At 37.3% G+C, this 15,931-nt stretch overlaps 3 protein-coding genes across 4 annotated transcripts; 1 reads left to right on the top strand and 2 right to left on the bottom strand.

Annotated features, from left to right (window-relative positions):
• The first annotated feature begins 343 nt into the window (after window positions 1-343).
• LOC141604800 (protein DETOXIFICATION 26-like) lies at window positions 344-6,722 on the top strand. Of its 2 annotated transcripts, XR_012526225.1 has the most exons (9): window positions 344-675; window positions 2,311-2,852; window positions 3,351-3,431; window positions 3,537-3,593; window positions 3,825-4,063; window positions 4,535-4,653; window positions 4,859-4,945; window positions 5,246-5,372; window positions 6,645-6,722. XR_012526225.1 is itself a non-coding variant. In XM_074423299.1 (8 exons), the coding sequence occupies exons 1-8, from the start codon at window positions 382-384 to the stop codon at window positions 5,303-5,305; spliced, it is 1,479 nt and encodes a 492-aa protein (XP_074279400.1). In that variant the 5' UTR covers window positions 344-381; the 3' UTR covers window positions 5,306-5,566. The 2 variants fall into 2 exon arrangements, 1 of the variants encoding a protein (XP_074279400.1); XM_074423299.1 differs by lacking the exon at window positions 6,645-6,722 and having other exon boundaries at window positions 5,246-5,566.
• LOC141604801 (peroxidase 9) lies at window positions 5,578-7,628 on the bottom strand. Its single transcript, XM_074423300.1, has 4 exons — window positions 7,266-7,628; window positions 6,962-7,153; window positions 6,664-6,829; window positions 5,578-6,238 (listed from the first exon to the last, which is right to left on the bottom strand). Exons 1-4 carry the CDS (start codon window positions 7,527-7,529, stop codon window positions 5,820-5,822), a joined length of 1,041 nt encoding a protein of 346 aa, XP_074279401.1. The 5' UTR covers window positions 7,530-7,628; the 3' UTR covers window positions 5,578-5,819.
• A 2,239-nt stretch (window positions 7,629-9,867) lies between these two features.
• Window positions 9,868-15,148, bottom strand: LOC141604795 (uncharacterized). Its single transcript, XM_074423292.1, has 13 exons — window positions 14,570-15,148; window positions 13,706-13,848; window positions 12,991-13,107; window positions 12,504-12,618; window positions 12,282-12,419; window positions 12,058-12,153; window positions 11,845-11,958; window positions 11,601-11,669; window positions 11,448-11,518; window positions 11,284-11,377; window positions 10,860-10,988; window positions 10,523-10,612; window positions 9,868-10,194 (listed from the first exon to the last, which is right to left on the bottom strand). The coding sequence occupies exons 1-13, from the start codon at window positions 14,963-14,965 to the stop codon at window positions 10,105-10,107; spliced, it is 1,662 nt and encodes a 553-aa protein (XP_074279393.1). The 5' UTR covers window positions 14,966-15,148; the 3' UTR covers window positions 9,868-10,104.
• Between the last annotated feature and the right edge of the window lie 783 nt (window positions 15,149-15,931).

Below are 15,931 nucleotides of genomic sequence, written 5' to 3'. Positions count from 1 at the left end.
CTAAATAGTATGTTGACCAATCAATCTACTAATTTGATGTGTTTGGTAAATGACATATTCTGATAGCATATTGGTCGAAATCTACTGTTTTTAAATATGCTGCTAATAGCATCATATTGCAATAACATATTCAATCTATACATGAAAATGGTATAATTGTTCTATAATTTGCTAATTACTAAACACCTTTTCTTAAATTTGCTAAATTAATTTACTAGTCAAACCTGTTACTAAAATCTCCCCTAACCGTATTCTGCTAACATTATCCGTTATTATAAATCTGCTTCTTCTATTTGACAATGGCCAATATTTTATCGTAAAACCGCTTTACCGGATACCGACCGAAGTAAAAACCCCTCATGATTATGAACATGATAAAGAATGATAGATCCAAGAATCAAGGCCCAAAAAATAATGGAGGAGAAACATCATCCATTGTTGCTCCAAAATAATTCAGAAGATGGAAATGCAAAACAATCAAATTTGGGAATGAAAGAGACATGGGAAGAAGTGAAAAAAGTATGGAAAATTGCAGGCCCATCTATATTTTGCAGGGTTGCAATGTTTGCACTTACTATTATCACTCAATCTTTAGCTGGTCATTTGAGTGATCTTGATCTTGCTGCTTTCTCCATTGTTACTACTCTTCTTATCTCCATCAGTTTTGGGTTCCTGGTAATTTCACTTTCTTTCTGCGATAATTATTGTGTAAGACCGTCTTATAGTGTGAGACGACCCCTTTATATGTTTAATTAATTAATGACCGTCTCATATTGTAAGACGGTCTTATTTTATAATTTGTATTTTGTCTGAAATTTTTAAACTTGACTTTGTTTGATTCATTTGTTGGAAAGTTTGTGTCTTTTGGTGATTTAATGGCTTGAGGGTTACATTCAGGGACAGTCAGAGGAATGTGTTTTGTTTGATTGCACATATTGATGTTAAATCATGAATTATTAATTTATCATATTTAAGTGTGTTTATTTATACTTGCCCTTTGTTTGGATTAAGGAATTTGGAGGTAAAGTTTGTGTCTTTTGGTGATTAAATGGCTTAAGGGTTATTCAGTAACAGTCTTTTGGATCATTTTAATTTCGAAAAAGAGTTAAGATCACAATTTAGCAAGTAAGAACAATCGCCCATTCACCCTAACAAATCCGTCAAAATATCACATACTCCCTCCGTCCCGGTCAATTCTTGTCCTTTGGTTTTGGCACAGAGACCAAGGAAAGAGGAGGGAGCCAATTATTAGATGATAAGCGGATCAAATTGAGCGTGAATGATCAAATTGTTCATCAAATGCATTCCTAAAATAGAACGGACAACAATTGACTGAGGGAGTATATTAGTGGAATAGGATAATAAATGACCGGGACAGAGGGAGTGTATTAGTGGTTAAACCATGAATTGTCATATTTTGAGTGTGTTTATACTTGCCTTTGTTAGGATTGTGGGAGTTGGAGGGGAAATGGGAGAGAAAAAGAAGGGAATAACTTCGCTTGTTTCGATTAACAAAATTGGGTTAATCACTCAATGAAGGTTCTATTTACGCCTCCCTTCCCTCCTACTTTTGCATCCAAAAGAAGGGTTAGGGCTTTCAATGATGTGAGGTAGTAAGTTGATGGGATGATGCTGGATTTGTTCTTAATTTTACTGGGATGTATTTCAATGGGAATGAAGGTATTGAATTGGTATGAGCAACCCTTCACTTTTCTTCTCGGTTTGCACATTCCGTTCATCCACTTCCACTTACCATGATGATGCTAGAAACACACAGAGAATACTAATTAATGGAGTAGTCAATTCCACCTTCCACTATTGTTGATTGGATCGTGTGTAAAATTTCCTTCCACTTAATGTTTAATCACCAACGACAACATTACCCGGTGCCTCAAACCTCCCCTTACTATGATGGGGTAGCAACCTTACACTTGTGTTGAAAGCACATGCGAGGTTGTTTACTGAGAATGACGATTCATTGCCATTCCCACTCCGTACTTGATACCAAACGCCCTGTTTGCGTTTTGATGTTTACGCTATATAATGCTATCCTTCTACCATTATTTTTCAGCTTCATGGGTAAGGCATAGTAAGGTACTGAATAACAAAGCTCTGTCTTTGTTTGATGGTGCTTGTTTCTGGTCAATCCGGTGTGGTTTATAAATAGCGCACAAGCATGTTTGAGAAAACGACTTAGGCAATCAATTTTCTTTTGTGGAAAGCTAAGGAGCTTCCTTGTATGCTTTATCCCTTTCGTCAATAAAGTCAATAATGCACTTTTTGTTGTTTGTCGTGTGTTGTGATTTATAGTTAGGAATGGCAACTGCATTGGAGACATTGTGCGGGCAAGCCTATGGTGCAAGACAACACCACATGTTAGGCATCTACATGCAGCGTTCATGTGTAGTACTCTTTTGCTGTTCTATTTTGTTGCTGCCCATGTTCATATTTGCGTCACCTCTATTGAAGATCCTTGGCCAATCAGTTGAAGTCGCAGAACGAACTGGGTTTGTGGCTAAGTGGTTGATCCCTATGCACTTGAGCTTTGTATTTCAATTCTCAATGCAAAGGTTCTTACAGAGTCAACTTAAAACGACGGTGATTGCTTGGTCTGCTGCTATGGCTTTGGTTGTCCATGCCGTTCTTAGCTGGCTTTTTGTGTATAAGCTTGGCGTCGGTATAATTGGGGCTGCTCTTATTCTAGATTTTTCCTGGTGGCTTTCAGTGGTAATACTATTTGGGTATATTGTTTATGGAGGGTGTCCTGCCACATGGACTGGTTTCTCTCGGCAAGCCTTTGAGGAACTGTGGGACTTCTTCAAGCTAGCCATCGCTTCTGGTGTCATGGTCTTGTAGGTATTTTAGTTCCACATTTCTAAAATGCCATTTCTGCAGTTTTTTAGCCATTGTTGTATTCACGATTTGGTCAATTTATCAGCATCAAGTCATCAATGGTCATATCCACCTGTGATCAATAGAATCCTCCCTTACAGCGTTGCATGATCTGTGCATCATATCTCATGCTCTGTGCGGAGAGTTCGCTTTATTTCCCTATACACTACAACAACAACAACAACAACATCAGAGCCTTAATCCCAAAATGATTTGGGGTCGGCTGACATAAAATGTGACCAATTTTTTATGCTGGCTGCCACAGACCTACCGCAACCCTCCTCCTTTCTCCGGGCTTGGGACCGGCAGTGAATGCCCAAAAACACTCAGAGGCGGAGTTTATTTTCCTATACCCAAGACAACAAATAACCCAAAAAAAAAAAAAAATTATTTACAGTTATTATCTGTGAACTAGGTCGTCTACTGCCTGATTGTGCGATGTGAATTTGTCTTTGTAGATTGGAGAACCTGTATTATAGGATGCTGGTAGTGGCTTCTGGGAATGCTGGTAACTCGGCAGTTGACGCTCTCTCAATATGGTTGGATCTAGTTCTTTGGTTCTTGCTCTCTAATACTCGTTGCATTTCTGCCAATTCTCTACTCGAAACTTAGTACTGAGTGTAATTTTTTTTTGACAATAACAGTGTCACACTTTTTGGCTGGGAGTCCATGGTTCCACTTGGAATATTAGCTGCTACTGGGTATGCTGTCAGATATCCTATACCTCAATATATATATATTCTTGGTGTAAAAGGACCCACAAAGCCGGTCATGATATGTATTTATTTCAAACCCGGATTATGAGTGCCACCACTCGATAACTTAACCAGCCGCGAGCCGGGCTAGTGAGCCATCTGCTCATATGGAGTACATGAATGCTATTACACAGCTCTTTCATTTCTACTCACAAGTATTCCATACTTGTTACACAGGGCACGAGTAGCCATCGAGTTGGGAGCAGGAAATGCCAATGGCGCTAAATTTGCAGCTAAGGTGTGCCTGATGACATCCCTAGTCCTTGGACTGATGTTCTTCTTACTAGTCATGGTAATCCCGGGCAAGCTAGCGACGATATTTACACCAAACTCATCGGTGATCTCCCTCGTCAGCGAGCTAGCTCTTCTATTGGGTTCGACCATTCTTCTAAATAGCATTCCTCCAGTATTCTTAGGTACTACTCAATCTCCATCTCTCAACGGTTGCTATCTAATTATCCATGACATTGCAGTAACTTGGACATTCTCGCGTGAAACATTTGAAAGTGAGATATTTTGTGTTTTAAAGGACAATAAACTTGCGACGCCTGACAAGGAAAGTAGGACAATCATTCAAGAACAATGAGAGTAACATCTAATACTGACCATATCCTAGGCTTCCTCGATTCGTTAAATACTGCAGCATTCGAGGGAGGGAGGGTACTACCGTGGTGTTTGATGGCCTTACTTAGGCGGATCATAGTTTTGCCGAGCAAACTTTTTAAATTTATATATATTCACATAAAATATTACTTAGCCAGTTAGTCCCCTTGGCTCAATGGCTTATTTGTTGACGTTTCAAACTTGAGGACTAATGTCCAAACCTTGTCGCCTTTAATTTTTGCTCCAAGATCTGCCACTGTCCCTAATTATACGATCCTTATCAGGCATCGCAGTTGGATCCGGTTGGCAAGCAGTGGCGGCATCTGTAAACATTGGAAGCTATTACCTGGTGGGCTTGCCTCTCGGTATTTTCATAGGACGGGTGCTAGACTTTGGATACAAGGTAAATATGGAATTCTATATGTAGTTTGCGGTTATTAACTCTAGTAATAATCGTTGCTAATGTAAGCTACGTTAAAGTCATGATAAATGGTACTCATGAATTGAACCGCTCTCGTCTCCCTTCACACATTTTATAATAAAAAAAACATACTGTATTATTTCCAATTTCTCAGTTGAATTTCTGACAGAATGCTTGTTTTTATCAGGGAATCTGGTTTGGGATGCTTGGAGGGAGTGTAACTCAGATATTGCTCCTGTCCGTAATTACACTGAGACGTGGATGGGAAAACGAGGTATGAAATTCACTCAAATTTTCCGACACCACCAATTTTCGTACCAGAAGACCTCATGATAATGTTATCCTGAGATTGACCCATATAAGAAAAAATATGGGACAGTCATTCTTTAAGTTAGTGGATATGGGTTCATGGGTGAGGTTCATATTTAAATGGTTTGGTCTCACGGTATGAACAGGAGACGGTCTTATGATAGACTAATTGGACTGATACTCATTAATGTAAAAAGCAGCAATTGTGATCATATACTTTAGGCGTTGATCCTCGTCGTTTTTGGCCATGATTTATTGCTTACAGGTTTTGAAAGCTCGCAGTAAACAGATTCTCGTGGATGAAAGACACAACCACAGGGCTTGATCATATCAGTGAATGTTTTCTACTGAAGATTCAAGATATTGAAGTCATTTTCGACAGCAAGTTTTAGGTACGTTCAGGAAACAAGAATCGTTGAAGTCATACACTACTCTGTTAGAATGTCTCTGGGAGTTTGATTAAATTATGATTCTAATCTCGGGATTTTTCTCCTACTGTCAAAAAAAAAAAAAAAAAAAAAATCTCGGGATTTATCGCTGATAGAATTGATTCTTTCAGATAAAGTGAAATATAGGCTTGTTATACAAATTTGCAAGTTTTGGGTAACACACTACTTTTCTTATTTCATAAGAATTTCATTACAACAAATACTTAATAATAAGATTTCACAAACCACAATAACCCGACTTACACCTAATCGGGAAGCTAAATTAAACCATTCACAATTACCATCAATTTGATCAAATCATAATTCCAAATAATACCCTAATTACTACAGAGTACTTCACTCATTAATAATAATTAACACGACAATTCTTCCAAATTTCCCGACTACTCCTTAATTATCATTAACGAGACGACAATTCTTCCGAACTTCCCCGTCGCTCCCCAAGAGTGGGCTCAAGTTTCCCATCTTAACCATAGATTTAGCAAAGTGATTAAAGAAAAGGATCTCATCTTGAGCAAAAGCCTTAACCATTTGAGCAACATTCGGAAAATTACCGGAGAAAAGTTGTTGATCCGAAAAGAGAAGTCCTCTTCCTCCTAAAACAAGCTTGAAGTAGGTATTATCAAAGGCTCTTGGTGTTGCATAATCCATTGGAGAAAGGAGGTTGTCTCCTCCAGATGAAGGGCATGTTGACTTTAGTTCAGTTAAGAATGCTCTTTCTAGGCTTACATCTGGCTGACTTTTTCCATTTTGGTTGTATAGTCTCTTCTTAAAGCTTGAACATTTTGACATTCCTATTGTGTGTCCTCCTATATCATATTCACCATTTTGATATCCATAAATTATTTCGAGTTACGGAAAAAAAAACCGGTAGTATTCCCTCCGATTCTGTATAACTGCCCTACTTTTTAAGATTTGTGAGGGTTATTTTAAACAAATAGGTCAACTCATAAAAATCGGAGGGAGTATGCTTTAAAGTATATTTTCTCAACAATACCCGTAAGGACACGATTTTTCTTTAAAAAAAAAAAAACTAGTGAGCGATTTGTAAAGGTTTTGGAGGTTATCGTGATCTCATTTTGAGACGGTATCACCGTATCACCGAAATTAGGGCATTGACTACTGAATTTGAAATTATGGATGACCTGAAATTGATTTTTTTTTTTGACAGTTGAAATTGATTTTTAATGCCATTATACTATCTGAAATTCTTAGTAGAGTCTAAATAACTGACCTGAAAGAGCAACAAGATCGACTTCATCGAGACCGTGAGATTTGAAGTTTTGAACAAGCTGTTGGACAGTGAAAATAGGAGCAGGAAGAGTAGCGTTAGCAAGCTTGAAGTATGCTGCCTTTGAGTCCCTTCTTCCTAATGGTAGCTCCCAGTAAGGTCCTCCACTCTGTATAATTAGCTCAAATGATTAGCTGAACACAAAATTCTTGTTTAAGACGGAAGTATCCGTCTTAAACCTTAAGACGAGTCAAATATTTGCAAAAGGAAGTGTCTAGGTTGTTTAAGGTATCGTGCTCACCAGAACGGTGGAACCTCGTGCAGCTAAGGCCACAATATCTGCACACGAGACCGTCTCAGGGCACACTTCTTCTATTTGTGCTTTGATCTCGTCGATCACCTCAAAACCTCTCAAGGAATTGGCGTTTGGGTTCGCACTTTTCTCGCTCACAAATGAAGATGTATCATCTAGTAATACCGAACCATCACACCCCTATATGAAAAAAAAAAACAACAACTATGTTATCCATTGATAATTTCGATTTTTTTTTGTAAAACCGTCTTACTTTGTAATAATGATAAATTAAGTTAAATTGTTACGGTACCTTGACGAAGCAGTCATGGAAATGTAGCCTAAGCAACGAGGCGGCCATACGAGGGTCTTCCGCAATGGCACTCTCAAGGACTGACAAGACAATCTCATTTGCCTGAGGACATGAAGTATCATAGAAGTCTAAGGATAAAGAGTCGTAACTCGAGCCACCACCGGTACCCCAGCCAAACCCGAACCCGGCACCAGGATTTGCTAAGGTGATTGTGAGTATAGACAATAACACCATTAAAGCCTTGAACATTTTTAAAGTTGCCATGATAATATTCACACTTTTAATATTTTTATGTTTTTGGTTTCGAAACTGTTGATATTTTGTTTAATAAAATGGAAGATATATATAGAAGATGAAAAAGGTGATATGATGATGAAAATAACAACTCTATATTCTTTACCAAATCCAATTTCCTGAATTGAGATGTGATGAGACCATGTTGTGACTATTTCAATATGATTTATCTGCTTCATTTGGTATGTAATCTCTAGTGTTATAGTTTTACCTGCTCCAAGGTAACAACTTCCAATTATTGAAACATTTTTGTTAAGGTTAGTGTTGGGTTATTCTCTCTTTAATTAAGGGAGTTAACACAATAAGTGAATCAAGATGTTTCACATAAGATGAAACTCGTCTATTGAATGGTTGATGCGTTCATTTCTTTAATACACAAAAACTCCTTATTGAATGAATGTATGAGAAACATTTCATTTGAATTTGTGATTAAGTAAGTACCGAAGTAGCATATGTTACTCTCTCATGATCACCTATATATGCGTTTATTTCTTCAATACACAAAAACTCTCTCATGATCACCATTAAAAAAAAAAAATTGAGTTTTGTTTTAAAAATTTTGAGTTTTACAATAAAGTTTCTGAGTTTATTCACTTAAACATTAAGCTCTAAAAAATTACAATAAAACTCAAAAACATTACATATAAATTTAGTAAAATTTGAGTTTTGATGGAAAAAAAATTAAAATCGAACTTATAAATTTTAATAAGCTAAAAATAAATAAATAAATATGCTCAAAAACAAATAAAGTTTGAGGTAATAAGCTCAAAAAATATATATATATGCTCAAAAACAAAAAAGTTAAAGGTAATACATCCGAGGTATGTTCTTTTTTCTCGAAACATTCATTTGAGCTATTAAGGAAGTAGCATATGTTACTCTCTCATGATCACCTATATATACATGAGATTAGAGAGCTTATTTCGTCAATCACAAGAAACACAAAAACATATATTATTAATCCACAATAATTAGTATTATTATTGTGAGAGTTTTGTGAGAGAAAAAAACCATTATTAATAGTGAGAGATATCCACCTAATTAAGGTGACGACTTGTTATCCTACTACAAATATTATAGTGGAAGAATTGGACTACTCGTCCCGCGGTTGTTTACCTATTTGGGTTTTTCCGCGTAACCAAAAATTCTATCGTGTCTTTGTCTAATTATTTTATTCACTATTTATTTATTTTTCCCGTAATTACACAAAGAGGGAAATACGAGTTTTTCCCAACAGTTAGGTTTCATTGTTATTGACCCTATTGACCCGATTCGAGGTTATGATATAATTTGAGCATTGTTATCGTGTTTAAAGTAGCGAGAGCTCGGACTTGTGATATAATTCTCTGGAAATCTTGAGTCTATTTTCCGTCCTAGCGTAAGGCAGTCTTACCTCTAGACCTGACAAATGGGTCAATCAGATCGGGTACAAGTGTTAATTTGGGTCAGGTCTTTCCCGGGTTTGCAAAAGCTCGGGTCGGGTAGGGCCATTTCGAGTTCAGATCATTTTCGGGTTGGTTGTTATCAACTTATTTGGGGCTGACGGTCAATAAGAAACAATAAACCTTCAGTCGGGTTGGATAGGTCGGGTTAATTCGGGTTTCGGGTCAAATTCAGGTCCTCAATACGGGTGCGGCTGAGGTTATTCGTGTCGGGTCAGTGTTACCAGGTTTACAGTTACTCCGTTCTAGCCGAAGATGATTGATTACTGGCTACAAAAACTCGGCCATGCATGATAGCTACACTTGATGACTTGAGTACGTAAAATTATGGATGTACTTTGCGTTCGAGTCTCGAATCCCATGGCTTGCATCAATAAACCTCAAGATAATTCCAAATAGTTTTCAATGAAGTTTGAAAATTTGCTTCATGTGACATAATGGTAGAAACTACTTTTGGTGTCTAGTGTGTTTCCTAGTTTTATAGCCTTGACTTGATCAATGTAAGTATGTAACCAACGAGCTATGGGTGATTCCATGCACCATATGCAAACGTACCCAAAGATATCATCCAAACAATAATAGAGCGACAATATCGTCAAACAAGGGAAAAGAGTCGTTGGCAAATACCGTTAAGAACCATAGCGAGATTTTCAAAAATCGCTAAATTTTCACTAAAAAGTACTGCGAGATTCATAAAATTTGTCGGTCATCCACTAATAAATTTTTGAAAATCGTATTTTTCAACTTTGAAAATGAGAATACGAGAGGAATTTCGAGTTTTTGGCATCAGTCTGATGATAATATTATCGAAGGCAGTCTGATGCTGCGAGATTCATAAAATTTGTCGGTCAGTCTGTACAACATGATTTCTCACTGATTTAAATTTGAACAGCTCCAGAAAGTATATGAGGTATATACAGACAGTTAATCTATGTACAGATATAGAATTACAGAAAATGTTGAATTACCTCGAAAAACTTTCATCTTTACAGCTAAATACTACAGCTGATATCGGTCCCATGTCAGCATCCTCTAATACAGAAAGAGGTTCAAGAATGGAACTTACGTGTAAAACCTCGACGGTGTATAGTGGAAATCTATGGTTACACACATAACTGCCTCATCGGAGTAAGTTGCCTAGCCAGGCGAAGTGGTACATATGCTTTTACGAGTGTCCCGTTTTCCAAGTATTCCTGAAATCAGTGTTCATTCATCTCGGTATTAAATCCTATGCATGGTTCTAAAAATCGGGTTCATTTTTGATTTGGGATCAGTCGTCATGGCCTAATCTTGGTCGTCGTGCCCAAATATGGCCAATGAAGTATCATGTCCCGGATTAAATACTGTGATTCCTATGTTTAAGAACAATCTACAGAAAAATGAATGCGGCACTATTGCCCCAAATATGGTACGCGAAATTTTACAGTAATTATCTGTTGGAAGGCTAGGAATTTTTTATGCGAAAGTCATGAACTAAGCTTCGACTGATAACAGCATGGGAAGTGCAGTAGAACAACTCACAGTTTTTTCAACCATCCCAATTTGATGGATGCTACTGAGAAGTTCTCCTTTGTCAAACGGAATGAGCGCCTCAACCCATACCATAGAATCCTGTTATAGAATACAATTCATAAACAGTATAAGAATGAATATAAAAGGCAAACAAATGACTCAGACGGAAAGAGTACGTGTCTAGGAAATGGGATGTGAGGTTAAGGTAAGCTCGTGATTGTATATTCTGATCCGTCTCTTAAAAAGGAAACACACCCAAATGATTGAGAGGGAGTAATACCCGGAGTACATGTTTAAGCATCAAATGTAGATTGTTTGTGACAGTAGAGAACATAAGACGACTTACCTTCAACTTCTCCTGAATAGCATTGCAGAAGTCATTTAGTCCATCACCAGTCATAGCTGATACACAAACAACGTCCCCTCGTCTTTCTACTTCAGCCCTAATTTTCTCTGGATCACTTACCCTATCAACCTGATAACAGCAGTTAACTATTACTTATCATCTGCAAATAAATATAGAGCTTACCAAAGCAGAGATGGACTATTTTGGTCGGTAAACATGTTAAAAATCACTATTCAATAACTCTGTACTGCAATTTTGCAGCCGGTCATGCAGTCAGATTAGTTTCTGATTTTCTGCCATTCTAAGCGTGTTTTTTCTTCATTATCTTACATCTTATTGACGGTTTTAAATGATGACCCATGTAAGCCGAGCGCAAAACATTTCAGGATTTTTGTCATCATTATAAGGTCAGACTGGTGAATACCTTGTTCCAAACTGTCAATATTGGTATTGAGGAAACATCCAATTCCGACAAAACTTTATCCACTGCATCTATCTGTTGCTCCGCCAAAGGATGGCTGAAACACAAAATAATGGTTATATGATGAAGGTTGAATGTTTCGAGGTAAATATGAAGTCAAAATATACCTTATATCCACCACATGCACCAGAAGTAACGACTCTGCTATTTCCTCCAGCGTAGCTCTGAAGGCAGCAACCTGCAAGAAGTCTATATAATTAACACGGAGAACAAGATATGTGAGTATGCGACATACATCGCAAAAAGAGACGAGAACACACCAGCGTAGTAGGTAGTTTTTGAATAAACCCAACAGTGTCGGTCAGCAAAAACTCCTTCCCATTTTTCATCTGAAATCCAGGTTAAAACAACAAAAGGTCTTAACAAAAATCCGTAATATATTCATATAATCAAATGAAGATCCGCTTGCCATCATTTTGGTTGTGCATGGCACAATGAAACAAAATTACGATCTTGCAAAATTAAATACAGATATAACAGAGAAATAAACTCAAATTCAACTACCTGAACCCTTCTTGTTGTTGGATCAAGTGTAGCGAACAATCGATCCTCAGCAAGAACATCGGCTCCAGTCAAACGGTTTAACAAAGTACTCTTTCCAGCATTTGTGTACCCTACCTTTGTTTTTGGATGACAGAAACAGACTTGGTCATTTTCTTTGAATATGCAATCGAATAAAATTTTGAATGCTAAAAAAAAAGGCAGAAATCAACTTACTAAAGATACAACAGGAATTGGTACGGAAACACGCCGACTCCTATAAAGTTTTCGATGCCGTCTAACAGATTCCAGCTCTTTTTTTAGTACTCCAATCTACCAGAAATGATCAATAATAGAAGTACTCAGAATCGATGAACTATTATTATGTTTTGGAATAAGATTATATTAAATTTTAGAAGTTATCTTGGGATGGACCTGAACATGCAGCAAATTCTACTTACTTGGTCTCGAAGAATACGTTTGTCCACCTCAATCTGTTTCTCACCCATACCTTTCACCTGCCCTCCAGATTGCCGCTCCAAGTGAGACCACATTCTTGTTAACCGCGGTAATTGGTATTCCATTTGAGCCAGTGCAACCTTAGAGGGGGGAGTTAATCATATCCTCAGCAGACAAGACATCGATAAAATTGTCTTTCATGATTTGGTAAAATGGGATTTTACCTGTAAAGCAGCTTCGTGTGTTGCTGCTCTCTGGTTGAAAATGTCTAGAATCAAAGCTGTTCGGTCACAGACCCTAACATCTCCGCCAAAAGCTTTCTCCAAATTACGCAATTGTCTGCAATAAGTCGATATTTAGGGCCTAACAAACAGATCCACATTTACAGTACCAGAAAAGCCTGAGGCGAAGACTTGAGGTTCATAGGGTTCTATTTTTGGAAAGAAATATTATTCTCAAAATACATTTTTGTTCATTCAAAATCCCTTTTGGATTTTAAAGAGGGCAAACAAAAAACGGAGCAAAGCTACGAATGTGGCAAGGAGAAGGGTATAAAAAAGAACTAGAAAGAAATAAATGTGAAATTGCATTGTGGTGCACCTTGCTAGCTGCACCTTATCGATAAAGGGGACCAAGACATCACTAAGCCTTGCCCTTAAGCTTGTCCAAGGCGCGTTTTTTTAAACTAAGACAAGGTATTAAAGTTCTTACCCTGGTGAAAGCTCGTCATCAAATATCACTGTCTCAACATCCAGTGCATGAATTGCACTTTTGATCTCGGCGACTTTTCCAGAGCCAATATATGTTCTTGGATTTGGAGCAGCAAGCCTGAATGATAAATCAGAAGGTCATGTCGTTTGGCCAACTGAGACATCACAAACTGAAAGTGATGTCAAAAATTGTACTTGGCAGAAAGTAAGTATTTTTTTGTCGATGGAGAAACAAACTGTTTTGGATTAACCCTTATCAAGAAAGCCGGAATTATCTACAAGGTAAACAATCTATGATCACATAGCACTGCTCCAAAGTCGTGTCTTTCAGCATTGGCCAGTGACCGCTCTCCTAATTGGACGATAATATCACCTTCCTAGCAGCACACTTAACATGCATTTTGCTTATAATCAAATAGCAGGGAAAAAAGTGAGCGCACTCAGTGGCTCAGTGCCCTTCACTTCAGTCGTAACTTGTTGTCCTTTGGTTTTGGCACAAAGACCAAGGAAAGAGGAGGGAGCCAATTACTAAATGACAAGTGGACCAAATTGAGTGTGAATGATCAAATTGCTCATCAAGTTCATTCTTAAAATAGAAAGGACAACAATTGACTGAGATACCCAAAAATGGAATAGGACAACAAATGAACGGGACAAAGGGAGAATTACACAAACAAAAGGCCACTATGCAGAAGACAATTTCACCACATACTCACTTTTGATGAGTACAGCCAACAATCTGAAGCCCGGCAGTGTCAGCGAGTTGAGCTAACTCATCCAGGGAATCCTCTATTCCGAAAGAATCCACTTTTACGCCTTTTTGTTCCACACCAACAAGATAAGCTTTTTCAGCAAGAACCTGAAATATTACTCCAATATTTAGGACACAAACTTCTGCAGAGGTATAAGCAATAACTTCACTCTGATGCAGTTTTATTTAAACTTTTAGCTCCGAATCATCAAAGTTATTTAAACTTCTGCAGTCTGCAGAAGTATCACCAAAGTATAAGCAAGAACCTGAAATACTAATATTTACTCTTTACACAAATTTTTTTGAACTTCTGCAGAAGTATAAGCAATAACTTTCCCAAGTTAGGGAGTAAACATCAACATTATCCATTGCCTCAAGGGCTCCTGCAAATAGCAGGTACAGTGGAGTCGGATGTACGAAATCTTACCCAGTGCCAACCAACCACTAAGGGGCTAATACATACATTAAAAATTCTAGGAGGTAAATTAGTAAGCTACATGGTCTTTTCACTACAAATTTTAGAAACCCATATGTTACTACAACTCTAAAACACACTAGCACTGTAGCACATTATATCTAAGCTCAATAAAAATAAAAATAAAGAAAAAAAAAATTCTCAATTCTATGTTTACTTCAACTTGGCTTCAAGAGTCAATGTTCATTTAAGGCCAAGTTTTCAATTTTTTTGGTCTAAAATGAAATGTCGAAGTATCCTGTCATGTCGGACACTTCAAGTGCTGGACACGGGACACGTAACTAAAGTAAAGTGTCGGAGTAACATAATCTTATCAAATTCAAAGGAAATATGGAATGAAAATCAAAAGAAAACCTCTTTGCCATTTCTGAGCTTAAACCTATTGTTCTCTTCCTCTTCATCTTCCTCCTCCATTTCTGCAACTTTTTGTTCATGTTCTTCATCATTAACAGAAGAAATTTCATCTGGGTCATCAAAATTCTCATCTGGGTCATCAAAATCACTCACTTCTTCAACTAATTCCTCAATTTCTTGAAGAGAAGGAGAGATAATCTCCTCAACTTCACCATGAAATTGAAGGGATTTTACAAGGGTAAGATTGTCATTTACAATCTTATGGTGGGTTTGTGATAAAGTTTTAAACTTTGAAGAAAATAGAGGAAATGGTAATGAAAATGGTTGGAATTGAGTGCATTGTAGAGATGAAGATGATGTTGTTTGGAATATACAGCAGAAATTGCTTGCACTCATATTTATTTGGGTCGTTTTTTGAAGATTAATGGTGAATTTTGATTGTATTGAAGTATGGAGATAGTAAAGTTTGGAAATTTGTGGGATTTTTAGAGATTTTTGAAGTCTTATTAGAGTGTTTTTTGGTAGTTACTTAAGTTTGTTTGATAGCCACAAACAGACATTGTCATCTAAGTCCTCATCATTTTTCCTTCTATAAGGTTGTGTAAATATCCGATTGTAAGATATCATAATTCATAAGTAGGCCTGGGAAACGAGTCAACCAGATTGGGTTCAAGTCGGGTAGATTTAGGACGAGTTATTTCGGGTCAACTATTATTAAGTTTTTTATTTTATGGATAATCTGTGTGCAACAATAAATATTCCGGTTAGGTTATATCGCTATATTGGTTGGGTCAAGCTCGGGTCTTGAATTCAGGGATCTGGTCATTCGGACCAAGTCAATTTGGATGAAAAATGGGTAGTTAATGTGAGTAACTTCCCATGAAAGAATAGTCGCGAGAGTTGCGACTACTGTCTCAACTCTCAACATAATAAGAACTAACCAAGTTAACGAAATAGGTTGAGTTTCAAAGTATTTACCTAAAATGGGTCCACGTCATCATCGAAGCTAGGCTCGGATTCAAGTCGCTCTCCCGCTCAACGACCTTACCCAAATTGTCACTTGACTTAGGTTGTTAAGGAGAGTCGAACACAGGACCTTCCACAAAACTAACACTTATTCAATATTACCTAACCATCAGTGCAAGAAAGTTTATATGTTAAAGGGAAGTGATTAAAGATAATATTGAGTAATCGTTATTCAAGTCCCAAAACACATTTATTGGTGTTAGCATTAAATATGGAAATTTAATCCCCTTAATAAGACATCACTTTACACTTGGTGTTATGGTAAGGGGTGTGAAAGAAATGTTAGTAGATTCCGTGTTCCATTCCCATCAGCTACAATTCACTTGTCTTTTTTTT

Source organism: Silene latifolia, chromosome 10 (assembly GCF_048544455.1).
Source record: "Silene latifolia isolate original U9 population chromosome 10, ASM4854445v1, whole genome shotgun sequence".
In the NCBI taxonomy this organism is placed as follows: Eukaryota; Viridiplantae; Streptophyta; class Magnoliopsida; order Caryophyllales; family Caryophyllaceae; genus Silene; species Silene latifolia.
Note: the sequence above shows the minus strand (reverse complement) of the source record. Positions and strands in the feature narration are given on the sequence as shown.